The following is a 14,958-nucleotide window of genomic DNA, read 5'->3' as shown; positions in this document are numbered from 1 at the left end:
AGCACACAGAAACACATGCACGTGTGGGGTAAGAGAGAGAGGGGAGAGAGAATGGATTCTCACAGTGATCAGGCTGAGGTTAGAAGGCAAGAAGTCAATCTGCATTTCTCCTCTGAGTGGTAGGCATCTAACCAATCCCATCACAGCCTGTTGCCAGCTAGGGCGAGCATTGGCAGAAAGCTGGAGTCTGGAACAAAAGAGCCACGCTCTGAATCCAGGCCCTGTAACTGTCTCAGATATTCTACCACATATTCACCCCATCGATGACCAAGCAGAGGGATCTTTCCTCATTGACTTACTTCCTCTTTGCCTCCTGAATTTGTTACTCTCTACCCTCATGCCTGCTCTTGCTCCAGCAGTGCTCCATCTGCTTGTTCCTGACCTCAACTGTCCATGCTCCGTCCTCCTTATAGATGTGGATTGTTTTGTGGTGTTTCCTACCATGCAGACCCTAGAGACAGAAACCAGTCTGCCATCACAGGGCTTTCTCTGTATCTGAAATAAGCATACGATGCCACCTCTAATACTGTGAAGTATAAACAGGAAGGTCAACTACAGCAGTGGGCAGAAAACATTGCCCAATTAACCAGGGAAGGCAGTTGTGGCAGTGCCCATCAACATGACATGTGTGTGTTCAGAAGCCAGGACCACAGAGATTTGGGTGATGTGCCATCTCAGGCAGAAGTGAGGGAGGGAGGAGGGGAACATGTGCATTCTGGAACAATTCCACCAGTGAGCCCAAGTTTTCAATCCCATAATGATACCCACTTGGCTTCTATATCACATCATTTCTTCTGAATGTGGGCAGACATCCCCAAATGATTAGACCAATATGCCGAGAACAGAGTTGTTTTTAGGCATCTTAAACGGGCACACCAGAAATGAAATTTTCACATTCTATTCTGTTTGTCCTCCCATTACATTTCCAACACAATGGGCAGTATTGCAACTTGCCCAGTTTCTTCACTTTAAAACCAACCACAGGATCTCTTGGGTTTTGTCCCCATGTCAGTGTGCCCTTATGCAAGCCTACTGCCTCCTGTCGGAGCTATTGTGGAAGTCTCTTCCCAGTCTGCCTCTGTTTCAGCTCCTCATGCTGGTCCTTGGGAAGGGGCCAGGACAGAGGCCTGTGCACACATGTTGGTCCTTCTCTAGACCTTCTTGGGGGCCTTCGCTTTAACTCTGGCTGCTCTCAAGCATCAGTCCCATCATTCTGTTGTGACTCTCTCATGTCTCTGCTCTGGATGATCCTGTGCACTTGACTGTGCTATGCTCTTAACAGGGTTGCTATCCCTGCTTATATTCAGACAAATCCAGTTCATCTTTCATTTTCGGCTTAGACTCTCCTCCCCCAAGACATAGCCTTGACCCAGTCGACCACCCAATGTGAGCTCTGTTCTTGATGTGCCTCCCCAAGTGGTGCTCTGTTCTTTCCCCTCATGGATCCCCTCCACCAACCCATGTGAGCTCTGTCCTCACCGTTCCTCCCTGAGTGGTGCTCTGTTCTTCCCTTCATGGCGCCTAATCTCATTGCAACAGTGGCTATTTATTTGAAGCATTACTGCTTGGGATTTGCTGCATTCAGTCATCTTGTTACATGCTAGGAAGACTGGCACCCCAACAGAGGTGAACACAGGGCCTCTTTGTACTGAATGCTCAATGGATATTTTGCTGAGCCAATGATGAATAGCTAAATGGAACTGGTCACAATTAACTTGCTATTTCTATTTTCAAATGATATTTCCATGGAAATTTTGAATACTCAACATACAAAAATAATTATTTCAGTTGTACTTCCTTCATGTAATAGACAGAAGGTTTCTCAAAAAAGTTAACATATCTTGCCAGTATTGAAGTATACTACAATACAAAACAGGAAGCAAACACTACAGAAACAGAACTTCCAATCTAGTTAATTAGTTAATTCTAAAGGAAAACACTTGATTTTTAAGTAGTTTTATTTGTCTTCCCAGTAGTAAATCATGGCTATTTTACATCACAATTTCAAAGTTCTATCTTTTGGTCTTAGTTTATACTATTCAAGTTATTTTTCTTTTTTGCATAAAAAAACCAGACCTTTCTGGATAGCAATATTTCATCTATAGCATTTCTGTCCATGGTGGCCTATGCTCTGTCTCCTTAATCTTTAAGATGTTAAAGTTGTGTATGGAACATTCTTTGATGAAATTTAACTGAGGATAGGGATCATATAGCAAATGAATGTACATTTGATTTTGCTTTATTTTTTAATTTATAAATTTTATTTTTTTAAATAATGATTACATATTTAATCAGGATAGGAAGGATTGAAGTTTAGGGAAAATTGGGTGAAATCATTGCTTCCAAATTTTCTATTTCTTCTTATTGTTCCTGGGGGAGGGGGAGAGACAAAGGGGGAAACCACTCACAACTTTGCACATGATGCAGTACCCAAGGATGCAGAACTGCCACCTCATATCAACGCAGAGTCTCCATGTGGACATATTCCGAGGATTCTGTCCAAGTGGCTTGGATATTTCTAAAATGCTGCCGATTTCACAGATCCAAGGATGATGTCACCTTCCCAATGTCCAGCGGCTCCATTCACTGAGAATTTTTACTGTCATCTTTGTTTTGGGGAGTTGTCCAGTTCTGTTCTTCTGCTACAGCACCAAATGTGCTGCCATATTCTCCTTTTAAAGCAGGGTCTATGTCACTGCTCCACCTTTTCCATTCAGTGAGACATCTTCTCACAGGCGAGACCGAGTACTCAGGCCAGGTAACCTAAGCCCTGCTAGATCCCCGAACCCCAGTGCTCATGAACCCAACACCCAAATATTTAGATGATTTAGACCAAGTTGTTTCAAAATAAAATGGAGCAAAGCACATGTTTGTAGCAATGACTTCTTTGGTGATGGTTGTTGCAAAGGCAAATTTAGAGAGAAAAAGAGACAGAGATCTTCCATCTGCTGGTTCACTCCCCACCAGCCTGAGCTGCTCTGAAGACAAAAGCCAAGAGCCTCTTCCAGGTCTCCCAAGCAGTGCAATGTCCCAAGGTTTTGGGTCGTCCTTCTCTACTTTTGCAGGGCATAAACGGGGAGCTGAATGTGAAGTGGAGCAGACAATACACAAACCATCATTGATTTGCAATGCTGGCACCACAAGTTAGATGATTAGCCTGTTGAGCCATTGTGCCTGCCCTAGTAATAACTTCTCTACTGAGCAATACTTGAGTGTCCATGGGTGCCCCATGTAATGTGGTCTGTTGACAATCTAGGTGAGAATGTGATAGGAAGCCTCCTGTGCACTCCCTAGTTAAGCTCTCAGGTAGTGCAGCCCATTAACATTTCAGGGAGGACACGTGCTCCTCACCAAGTCCTCATGTGACACAGCCTAGTAGATAGTTCAGGTAAGAATATCCAGGCTGTGAGGTTGAGCTGATTCCCCGACATTCAAAATTTCAGATAATAGTTAATGCCTTCCAGGTTTTATATAGCATAGCTAAGGTTTAACTTGGTGTTTTAGCTTGGTCCTACATTAGATGACCTGGCTCAGTGCCTGTCTCTAGCTCCTGAGTCCAGGTTCCTGCTGATACAAGCCCTGGGAGGCAGCAGTGACTTTGACCATACACCCCGGAATTGCTCTCCTGGCTCCTGGCTTTGACGCTGGCATAGAAGGTGCCATTGTAGACACGAGAGGAGGCTACCAATGGGCGGAAGCTCTCTTTGTCTTTCTCTGTCTTCAAAAAAGTACATTGAAGAAGTGTCACTATGGCCCCAAATCTGTATTGTGAAACACGTGAACTTTGTTCACCTTAGATAAATAAAATAATGTCCAAAATGAAAGACATTATAGATGTTTTTACAAAAAAGTCAAAGTATAAGGAAGTTATAAAAATAAGAATGAGCTCCATCATAAAAATGTATAGTAGACAATATTATCCATATGTAATACCGCTGATTTTAAAAATTGATGTATTTAAATATTTAATTGTTTGTAGATGTAATAACATATAATAGATAAAACATGCTGATATCACATTTACTATATTAGAATATGCTATACACTGTTCTGAAATCACTGGCGAACTCTTATTAGACAAGCTTTCTATGGAGCTAATATTTTCTGTTTTCTGCACTAATTGATATTTTATTTAAGAAGCAGAAAGAGACCTAGAGAAAGATGTAGATAGAGAGCTCTCATTTATGGATTCGTTTTCTAAATACCCAAAATGGTCAAGGACGAATCCAGACCAAAGCTAGAAGCTGAGAACTCCATGCAAGCCTCCCAGAGTGGGTAAGCGGAATCTTGGCTGCCTGAGACAACCCTGCCGCTTTGCAGAGTTCGCATTAACAGGAAGAGAACCCAACACCTGGAGATTGGATGCAGAGTGCTAAATGATAGAATAAAGGCCGTTAGTGTTGACAAATAGAGGCTTTAAGATTTTATATAACAATTAATTTATTGAATAATCACATAATCTATATATATTATTTAAGCATAAATGTACATAAACATAAAATGAGAATACACACATACTGTGTACATGAACATCTTCTTGAATTTAAAAGCATCACTTATATTTTACCAAGTTGTGCAAAACCAGTTAAATCCCACTAATCGGATATCTGAGCATTACATAGCCAAAGAGTGTGTTTCTGGACATTGGTTCTTTGTAAACTATCCCTTTAATGTCCCTACTGTGGGGGTCAGCATGATAGCTCAATTAGATAATCCTAGACTGCTAGCAGCAGCATGTTGTAAGGGCACTGGTTTTTGTCCTAACTGCTCCACTTTCCATCCGGTCCCTGTTTATGGCCTGGGAAAACAGTGGAGGCTCGTCCAAACCTTTGGAACATTGTACCTGCATAGAAGACGCTGGCTTTGGATAAGCTCAGCTCCAGTCATTATAGCCATTTGAGGATGGTAGGTCTTTTTCTCTGTCTCTCCTTCTCCCTGTGACTTTGCATTTCCAATAAAAAATGTTTTTTTTAATCTATTTAAAAATCCCTATTGTGGAATCAATGAAAAGAATTTATCATCCAAAATGCCAGCAATTCATGTCTTACTTATTTATCTAGAATTCATAAGCAATAATTTGCTGTTTTGGGATTAAAACCAATGACTGGTAAGACTATAAATATTCAGTAGAAAAAGAGAGAATTGCCAAAAATTCTGTCATGCATATAAAAACATGCCATAAGATTCTCTGCATTGAAATAATCCTGATTCACACAGCTCTATGAAAAAAATATTTCAATAACAAAATAGTGTGCTCCTGGAAACCATCACCAAATCAGGTTATTGGGTTTTTAGAGAGATGTAATTTGCACATGTATCATTCTTGCTTACACAGAAGTTTTCCCAAAACAAAATTGAGTATATTGAATATTAAAGGAAAAATGTAAATGTTGATTTGTTCCAATCTAATTCAGCAAAAGTCTGAAGTCTGCAGTAATCCCTCATCTCACACACACACACACCCTAGAATGGCTTGTCGGTTATGTAAAGTCATCATCAGTTGGACATTGCAGCTAAGGTAGTAAGTAAGCACCAGTAAGGTTGACCACACTCTCTGGTTTGTTTTGCATGCACGAGCAAATGTGGACGCTCAGGCTTTCGAAGGCTCGCAGTCTACTTCAGGATGGATCCAGCTGAGACACATATATATATTTTTTTTTTGCTTCTTTTTTTTTAATATTATTACATTTTATGAAGCAGTTCTAGAAGCCCTGGGATTTTCCTTGCCTCCTGCCCAAGCCCCCTCAACCCTACCCCTCCCCACTATGTTCCGCTGTATTATTACTATAGTATAGTTCTTCATAAGCAGTCTTATGTCCAGCATTGTGGGCATGGACAATGGTAGAGAGTCTGGCATCCTATTGTCAAGATATAGTAAACAGTTGCATTGGTAGTCCATCTTTGATCTGTAAGTAGAGATGCATACTGCATTGTATTCTCATATCTGGATATGACAGTCTCCATTACACAATTACAACACATCCCCTTAAATGAAAAGCCATGATACAGAATCAATAGGAAGAAAAATAGAAATTTGCAATGCCATGAAATTAAATAACATGCTACTGAATGACTAATGTGTCGCTGAAGAAAAGAAAATCATAGATCTTCTTGAAGAAAATGATGCTGTTGTATGATTTATGGTTCAGTGAAGAATTTAATGAGAAAGAAAATGTTTTGAAGAAATGAAAGCAAAGAGAAAAAAGAAAAAGAAAAATCCGTGAATATAGTTTTTGCTGATCTTTGTTGATGAGACATGTCTCCTGCAGGCAGCACATAGACGTTTGTTTGTTTGTTTGTTTTTTAATCCAGTCTACTTATCTATGATGTTTGATTGGTGACTTTAAGCCATTTATATCCAGGGTTAATATGAATGGATGGTAATTTGGTCCTGCCATTTTAGCAATGGGCTGTTAATTGATTCAGTCTTCTATTGTTTATGTACTGGGATGTTTTTCACATATTGCTTTAGTTTTGGTGGGTGCCATTTCTCTTTTCTGTCAAGAGACCATCTTTATGTATCCTTTGTAGGGCAGGTCTGGAAGAGGCATATTTTTGTAACATTTCTTTACTGTGGAAGAATTTTATTTCATTTTCAAAGACAAAGTTTTGAGGGTTAGTCCATGTTTACAATATGTTTCCTTAAAGGACAGCCTTGCTAGATGGGGAAGCCTGTTCTCTTATTTCTCTTTATTTCTCATAAGGTTCTGTGCAGATTAGGGGGGTTTTGTTAATCGCTCTGCTTTGAAATATTCACTTAATTGTATCTACTAATTAGCTTACGCATTTTAAATCTAAACCCATTCAGTGTTTAACAACCTGCTTTGTAACTGATCCCCAACTTTTATGATATCACACTCTACCTTACCGCAAATTCTGTGTGATGAACCATATATTCAGCATTTCTGGTTTTGAATTTTGAACTCAATGCAATGACTGAAATTTAATGCATTAATTAAAACCTATGGCCTGTTTCATGATGGCTTACAATTCAACAAAACTGGACTCAAAATGGCACAAAACCCAGGGACTTTTGCTTCTGCAAGTGTTTTCCTGGTAAGTGACAGCACAACGTATCTGAACTTGTGGCATACAGCATAAGCAGTGCTAAGAAGGAAGGACGTAGTAACGACTGCCTGTGTCAAGAACTCAGAAAGGCATAGGATAAGCGACTTAACGAGGCATCTCAAGGCCCTAGGAGAGGTTCCTCTGAGGCGCCGTAGATATGGCTTGGTGTCAACTGAGCGGCGTGGCTTTCCTATGCGAAGCTGCAGGTTGCAAGGACTAACTGTTCACAGTGCAGATGGAGTGAACAGTTGGAGTTTATGGTCTGTTGTTTCCCCGTGCGTGCAGCATTTGTCTCCATGCCCTTTCTGTCTTCTTCTCACGTTAAGCACCTAGCTCGGCCATGTTTTCCATCTACTCTCTCATGGGTTTCTTCTTTGTGTCTCACATCTGCAACCCAGTCAGGCTTGTCTAATTCATTCTGTTCACTCATAAATTCCGGCTAAGTGCACATTTTCTCAAAAGAAGGTGTGTTTGGGAATTATCTTGTCAAGATCTGAAGTATTTCAATTTAACATGAATGCCTTCTTCCAGCTTCTCTTACGTATTTTTAGGACAATTCCATGTGAAAAAAAATTAGGAAACAAAATGTTTAAGTAGTTCTTTAGGCTTTAATGCTGTATTTTAGAGTGATTTGAGTGGAGTAGCATAGGAAAATAAGCACCATGTTACAAAAGGCTAATTTCACTAAAAAGCAAAATAAAGACCAGCCATTGTCATTCATGGGCAAGAAATTTTCATCTGCTACAGCAACAACTCTTTTGCGTGAATAGTTGTGAGAAACACTTAGCTGGTGATGGCACCCCCCTCCCTGCACACACACACAAAGATGGTGAAAGACACATTATGTTTGAAATTGTTAAAGCTAAGTATATTTAGGAAGTAAATTTAACAAACTGAGAGACCACTGACTTCTGATTGGAAACTATACCCTACCCTAGAGCATGGTACAAACTGTGAAACCAGGATAATGAAGGAAAAAGTAGTGGAGCTACCAGAATAGTGGAGATATTATACTTAATATAGTATTATATAAGCATGTATGTTTATGATTTATGTCAGTAAGTACATCCAAACTGTTGTAGCTGCATCAGTACCACCGTCTCCAGAAAACTCACAGTATACCCAGTTGAGACTCTGTAACCATTTGGATATTTGTAACACCAATGTCCAGTCATACAAGATTATACAACTCAAAAAATCTTTATGCCATAGATTTATTTTAATTGCCAGTCATTATTTTGTTGGCAGGTCAGACCAAATGATTTTGCTGGTATTATGTGTTATTATTATGCTGGGCGTTCCTACCTCTGTGTAACTCCACACTTCCATCTCCCTCCAGCCACTGGAAACCACTTTCCCTACATCAAGATTTCACTCCTTCTCATTGCCGGTCTTTCTGTGTCCTTTGTGTGGACAACACTACGTTGGATCCTGATGCATTGATCCATTCCCCCAACTGTGTGCATTTTGGTTGAGGAGTGGATTAGTGAAGGATTTCCATGACTAAGTACCTTGGACAGGATGAGTCAAACAACAGAAGCTTGCTTTCCTAGCACTCTGGATGCTGGAGGTTTGGTATCTGCTGAGGCCTCTCTCACAGGGTCTTCCTTCTGTGTGTGTTTCTGCCTTAATCTCCCATTTGAAGACCTTCAGCGACATCAGATTAGACCCATTGTGAAGGCTTTCATTTTAACTTAAAGGTGCACAACCTCTAAATGGCTCCTCCATAAATATAGTCACAACATGGGATACTAGGGTTTGACACTAATGTATAAATTGTGTTTTAGGGGCATAATTCCATCTATAAGTTCTGCAGGAGAGAGTTTCGTCCACTTATCCAAGTGCTTATAAGAGAGCATTCGCAGGAATGTTTTCTTGTAGAAGTCTTAGAGCTCCCACCAGCCCTGCTTCCTCCAGTACTACCCTCCTCTCTGCTTAGCTGGAGTTTTGATTATCTTTGGAGTGCCAAAGTGTAATTTCCATCTCTTTCCTTTAACCCATATTCTATAGATACATTCTTTGTGATTATCATAGACATTACATGTAACATACCAAAATAAAGACAACATTTTAATTTGAAATTAGTGTACAAAAACTTAAGTTAATACAACTCTTTTTACTTTATGCTATTTGTGTCAAATTACTTCTTCATGTTACATGCCTACTAGTGCAGGGTTATAATTGTCTTGTTAAATATTTTAGAAACTAAAGAGCTGTGTTGTAAGTTAAAATGACTAGAATATTTGTAAAACTACTTTACATGCATATGCCTTCACTGGGGACCTTTCCCAGGTGACGTGAAGTTAATGTCCCCTGTCATTTTGTCTCAGCTCTCAGAACCCCTTTTAGTGCTTGCAGTGCAGTAGTAGGTCTATTTCTAAGGAACTCCCATGCCATGTGCTGGACTGGAAATGCCTTGGACTGTCTGTAATACTTCTGAGGGACACATGTGCAGGCTGTAGAATTCTTCATGGACAGTGTTTTTCTTTCAGCACTTGAATGTATCATCCCACTGCCCTTTTTTTTTTTTTTTAAGTACAATGCCCTCTAATGCCTTTATTTTTTTTATTTTTTTTTTTTTATTGTTGCTTACATTGTATTATGTAGTACAGTTTTATAGGCGCTGGGGATTCCCCCCACCCCTCCCATACCCCTCCCCCCATGGTGGATTCCTCCACCTTGTTGCATAACCATAGTTCAAGTTCAGTTGAGATTCATTGCTTGCAAACACATGCCTAGCATAAAGTTCAGCGTCTTATTGTCCAGATAAGTTCAGTGGCCTCTTGGGGAGACCTTCTATGGTCTGAAGATAGGTCTAACAGAGTAAAGATCCGGTCAGTAAAAGCCCCAACAAGGCCTCAGTATCAATATACAACATTATGGAATTAATTGACATAGTACCCACTGCCCTTTTAAAACTTTATTTATTTATTACTGGAAAGTCAGATGTATAGAGAAAAAAAGATAAAGAGGAGGATCTTCCATCTTTTGGTTCACTTCCCATGTAGCTGCAACGGCCAGAGCTGAGCCCATCTGAATCCAGAAAACAGGAGCTTCTTCCAGCCCTTCCAAGGCTTGGGACCGTTCTCCACTGCTGTCTCAGGCCACAAGCTCATCCCACTATCTTTTAGCCTGTCAGATTCTTGCTGATGAGATGCTTATAAATCTATTAGCACCATTGTTTTTAACAAGTCAGTCTTTTTATTCTGGATTCAAGATTCTCCTTTTGTACTTTGAAAATTTGGTCACAACATGGTGGTTGACCCATTTTATTGACCTGGAGTTTGTCAAATTTCTTCTAGTGGCATATTTATGGCTCTGCTCCAATGGAGACATTTCCAAACCACCATGTCTCCAAATCAGTTGTTTTAAAAGGCTCGAGGCAGTTTAATGCATTTCTTGGAGTAGATCTAGAGATTCGTTTTTCTCCTATGAATAGACCACATTTTTTAAAAGTTCTATGAAATCTATCTAAAAATTGAGTATTTGTGGGGGGAAAAATGCAAACATGTCTTCTTTCCAGTCTTTGGAGCTCTTCCCTAAGCAGTGGGTCTCTGGGCCTTGGGATCAATCAGGAGGGGAGTCTTAAGGACTCTGGGGTCTTCTAGTCGAGTTAAGCTGTGCTTCTTGCCTCTCTTCCCACCACTTTGAAAGGTCTGCGCCGTGCAGACACTACCGCCTCCCCTCAAATTTTCTGGGACTAGGAATCCTAGTTGTTCTAGATCACTCCTTTGCCTGATTTCTTCCCTGCCATCTACCCGTGGTGCTGTTACCCTCCTGCGGTGGACTGCAGGTGCCCCTACCTTCCCTAAGTTCCATCTTGGAATCCCAGTTTTTTCTCTGAAGTGTTCTGTGCCACACCATGCAGGGCGTGAATCATAGGAGGTCCAAAACAATGTGGTAATTTCTACAATTTTGTGTGAGGCTTTTTTTGTTTGTTTTACTGGGCATGTTTGGTTATTGTCCATGTGTAACTGGATTCTCTGGAAACTTCTATGAAGTCATTTTATTCTAGAGTTAAATTTGTAATGTCTGTTTGGATGATGAAGGTGTTCCCTGCCATTAATTACTGATGTTATTGCCCAATTTGCTAGATTCTGTTGAAATTGTTCTGAAGAAAAAATGTATTTAGGGAAGAACATTGTTAACTCAATACTTTTGATATAGTATACAGCAATTATCATTAGATGTCATGCTAACCAATTTGAGGTAGTGGAGTAATTACTAAAAATAAATTTATTATAAGACAGTTTTATATTTCAGGAAGGATTGTGTCCATATGCTATTTATCCCTAATTCATACAGTACAAATGCTAAATTTTTCTTAATAATTTTTGGTTTATGCATAATTCAGATAAAATGGGTGAGAAGTGTGCTGTCTGCCCAGTCATGGAGCTATAAAATCTGTCTGAGAGCATGTGCATCTGTGCAGGTGTGTTTGGGCTCTGAACCACAGAATGCTTTGTGTGAGAACGCTTATACTTTACCTGTCCTGGGAGTCATCCAACAGCCTGTTCATGCTGCCACAGGTTCCTGAAGTAGCGAGCCCTCACCTCCACAGGGACAGGGAGTGTCCAGGTTCAGGACTGCTCTTGGACTGCTCTTGGCCCGCTCATGCCGTTGTGTTTTTGGGCCGCAGTGTGATGGCATCAGTAGTTCCAGGTGAGGGTTAGGATCATGTGTGGTCTATATGGGGTCAGGATTTTGAGGAGCATTGTTTCATGTAAGCAACAGGAATGTTTCCCAAAAGCACTTATTTAAACTTCCTGTTGCATAGCATCAAACAAGAATGGTAAAAGGCTTCGATTGAAAGTTCTGGAGAGAAACAGGGGTACCGTTGAATAACACACTGCATTGTGGTGGAGTGGGTCTGGAGTTGTCTTCACTCTGGATAGTATGCGAATGACAATCTCTATAGAAACTGTTCTCTGATAGGGAAAATCCTAGCAGAAAAAAGAGCTTTTAATGGCGTAGGCTTGGGGACTCTAAATCAACATGTTTGCACAGAAAGCCTCAGGTTTTAAATTCAATGATATGTGAATTCAAAGTTTAAAACGTTTTCTGTCATTGTACTCAATATGCTAATTGTGCATGTTTTAGCAGATGATTGTGGTCTTCATTTTTATCCTTGGAGAATGAATAAAGGCTTTCTTCGGAATAAGTTTGGGCATTCTTTGCATGATACTAATTTTTCCTCAAACTATTAACTGTGACCTCACGTAACAGTGGCTGTAATAGTCAAATGAGGTGGTTTTTAAAATCAAATTTTGACCTCTTTAAAACAAGAGAGCGTTCGATCAGAGAATGCTGCCATTCTTGCCCTGAGAAAGGCTTTTTGACTTTCAGAATAAAGGACAAATATCTATGGCTGATTTCTCTTAGTTCTTAAACCACATTTTAAACCATAAGCTATAGCTTTATCTTCTAGCTATTTCCTTATCAGAAGCACAATGTTTAATGATGTTTTTCTTTATAGTGAGTCAAGGAGGTGTTGCCTTGGTCTCTGACATGTGTCCAGACCCTGGAATTCCAGAAAATGGCAGAAGAGCAGGTTCCGACTTCAGGTAGGAGATATAATCCTATATAATTTCAGCTTGGCATTTTCATTGAATTCTTGTGTCCTTTCAAGTAAATGTATGAGCCATCACAGTTCCATCACATCGTGTTGGTGGAGGTGAGACCTTGCAGTACAGCATTGCCTCTGAATGAACATCATCCAACTTGTCCTCGGGGAATTGTTTTCCTTTTTCTAATATTACTTATTCCGTATTTTGATGTGTTTGATGTTTTCAAAGTAGAGTGAACGCTTCTAACCTCATAATTAATTAAATGTAATTTTAATGTGACAAAGGCTTATAGCAACCAATAACATTTATTAAAAGCTACTGTGATTATGTTATGGTCAACTATGAGCTGTCTTCAGTCACTGCATCAGGATTGCAGTGATGATTACAATAATGCTAATACTGTAGATTTTACATGTTTTTCTCTTAATTCAGGTAACTTAGCATTGTCTACCTTATGACCCTGCTACTAGTGTTAGGACTGAGCTGAAAAATCAGAATAGAAAGAAGTAAGCACATAGCTTATTTTTATCATCTACCTATTTTGAAAAACAAAAAGGATATGCACAGAAAATTGAAGCTACTGAAGTGATGAGAAAAATAAATGACATAGAAATACCACCAGAGTGGTAAAGAATTGTTGGTTAGTGAGACTGGAGGGTGATGGCAGTTTTTTTTTTTAAGACTGGGGAATCATGAAATTGTGTCCAGCATGGCCATCAAGTGGTTCGTGGTTGTCTATTCTCTGTGGCCAATAACACAGAACCAAGACCAGATGAGTTAGGAAGAGCAGTACATTTGGCTCAGGGTTCTAGAGGCCTCAACTAAACAGCAACCTCTGGTAGTGTCCTTCCTAGCAGATGCCCATAGTTACATTGGGATGGAGTGGCTAGAGACGAGGAGCCTGTGTGGGTCCTCTGATTTCGCCCCATTCTCTTGGAGAGGCCTCTAGGACTCAGTCATGGTTGTGTAACAATAATGAATTTATCTGATCAGAATTGCCTTTCTAAGTTTCTATCACTGCTTATCATACATCAGTTAAGTCTCGGCTCTTAATTGGTGCAATGGTTAGTATACATTGGAACTGGATTTGAGTTGTCATTCTGCCTCTGCTCCTGTGTCCTATTAACGCAGCCAGGGATGGTTCAAGTGTTTGAATGCCTCCCTCCCACATGAGTGACTTGGATTCAGTTTCTGGCTGCTGGCTGTGTCCTAACCCAGGTTTGGTTGTTGTGGGCATCTGGGAAGTAAACCAGCAGACATACAATGTGCTCCCCCCGTGCTACTGTCTCCCAAACCCTAATGCGTTTGTGCGTATTGCTTTGCCTTTCCAACAAGCAAAATGAAATGAAGTAAGCTCTTAAAGATTCCCCATCTTCTTAATACTTCAAGGTTAACTTTCCACTTGTGAAGCCTTGAGAGACCACTCAAGCCATGTCCTATGCATTGCTTGAGTAAATAGGTATATTATAGTATGTGAAAGGAACAGAAGGGCGTATTTATGAAACAGATTATAGGTATGGATATGGGCTAAAAAACACAGATACTGACTGAAAGGCCAAATTGAAGCTGTTTACGAGCGAAATGGTCATTTTCTCTTCAATGATTACCTGCAGCCATTGTTTATTCCCATTCCACTTGGGTCCTTTTGTTTTTTAATTGTTAAAATTAGTATTTGTTGAAATCTTAAGCATTTTTACTGTTATATAACTGCATGTTGTCTCAAAAAAAAAAAAAAAAGAAAAAAGGAGAAGGAATGAGAGTGCGAAAAAAAGGGAGAAAGAGAATATCATTATGTTCTTAGAATTCTATTTTAAATTCACACCGAATCTGTTAACAATTAATAAATGAAAAAATTGAAAGTTTAGAACATGTTGACTGCTGTGCTGCAAAGTTAAGGATTTAGTGGAGGTTTCTTTGAAGAATGACTTTGGAGAGGGAGTTTTTAAGCAAGAGATTCTTCCTTTTTCTTCTTTGTCTTCCATTTCATTTTATATTCCTGAGTTTTGTCCTTCTATCTCTCATCTTCATCTTTCTCGTGTTGCTAGTCCTCCTCCTTCTCGTGCCCCTCCTTCTCCTTACTTCTCAGAATAACCGAGAAAACATAGTGAGGCTGGAATCAAAAGCGATGTCAAGTTTGTCCGCACGTGTGCATGTTCACACAAAGGCTACAGGACCTTGTCTGAAGTAGGACTCATACCCTTGCACCTGACTGGTAGATGTTTGGGGAGGTTTTTGTATCACCGGTCTCTAAATTTGTGGCAATCAAGTAATAGAACTCCTCCTTGCCTTATTCCTGTGCTTGGTACAAGGCATTTGGTTTTCA

The 14,958-nt window shown here is 39.9% G+C and overlaps 1 protein-coding gene across 1 annotated transcript in view; it reads left to right on the top strand.

Annotated features, from left to right (window-relative positions):
- The window catches only part of CSMD1 (CUB and Sushi multiple domains 1), a 1,316,379-nt gene that overhangs the window by 819,639 nt on the left and 481,782 nt on the right, over window positions 1-14,958 (top strand). Inside the window, exon 8 of the mRNA XM_040967079.1 lies at window positions 12,545-12,632. Coding sequence (XP_040823013.1) covers window positions 12,545-12,632 — 88 coding nt within the window. The remainder of the gene's footprint in view (window positions 1-12,544; window positions 12,633-14,958) is intronic.

The sequence above is a fragment of the Ochotona curzoniae genome, unplaced genomic scaffold (genome assembly GCF_017591425.1).
Source record: "Ochotona curzoniae isolate NIBS_2020 unplaced genomic scaffold, NIBS_Ocur_1.0 scaffold_4506, whole genome shotgun sequence".
Lineage (NCBI taxonomy): Eukaryota > Metazoa > Chordata > Mammalia > Lagomorpha > Ochotonidae > Ochotona > Ochotona curzoniae.
The sequence above is the reverse complement of the archived record's forward strand: the minus strand, read 5'-3'. Positions and strand labels throughout refer to the sequence as shown.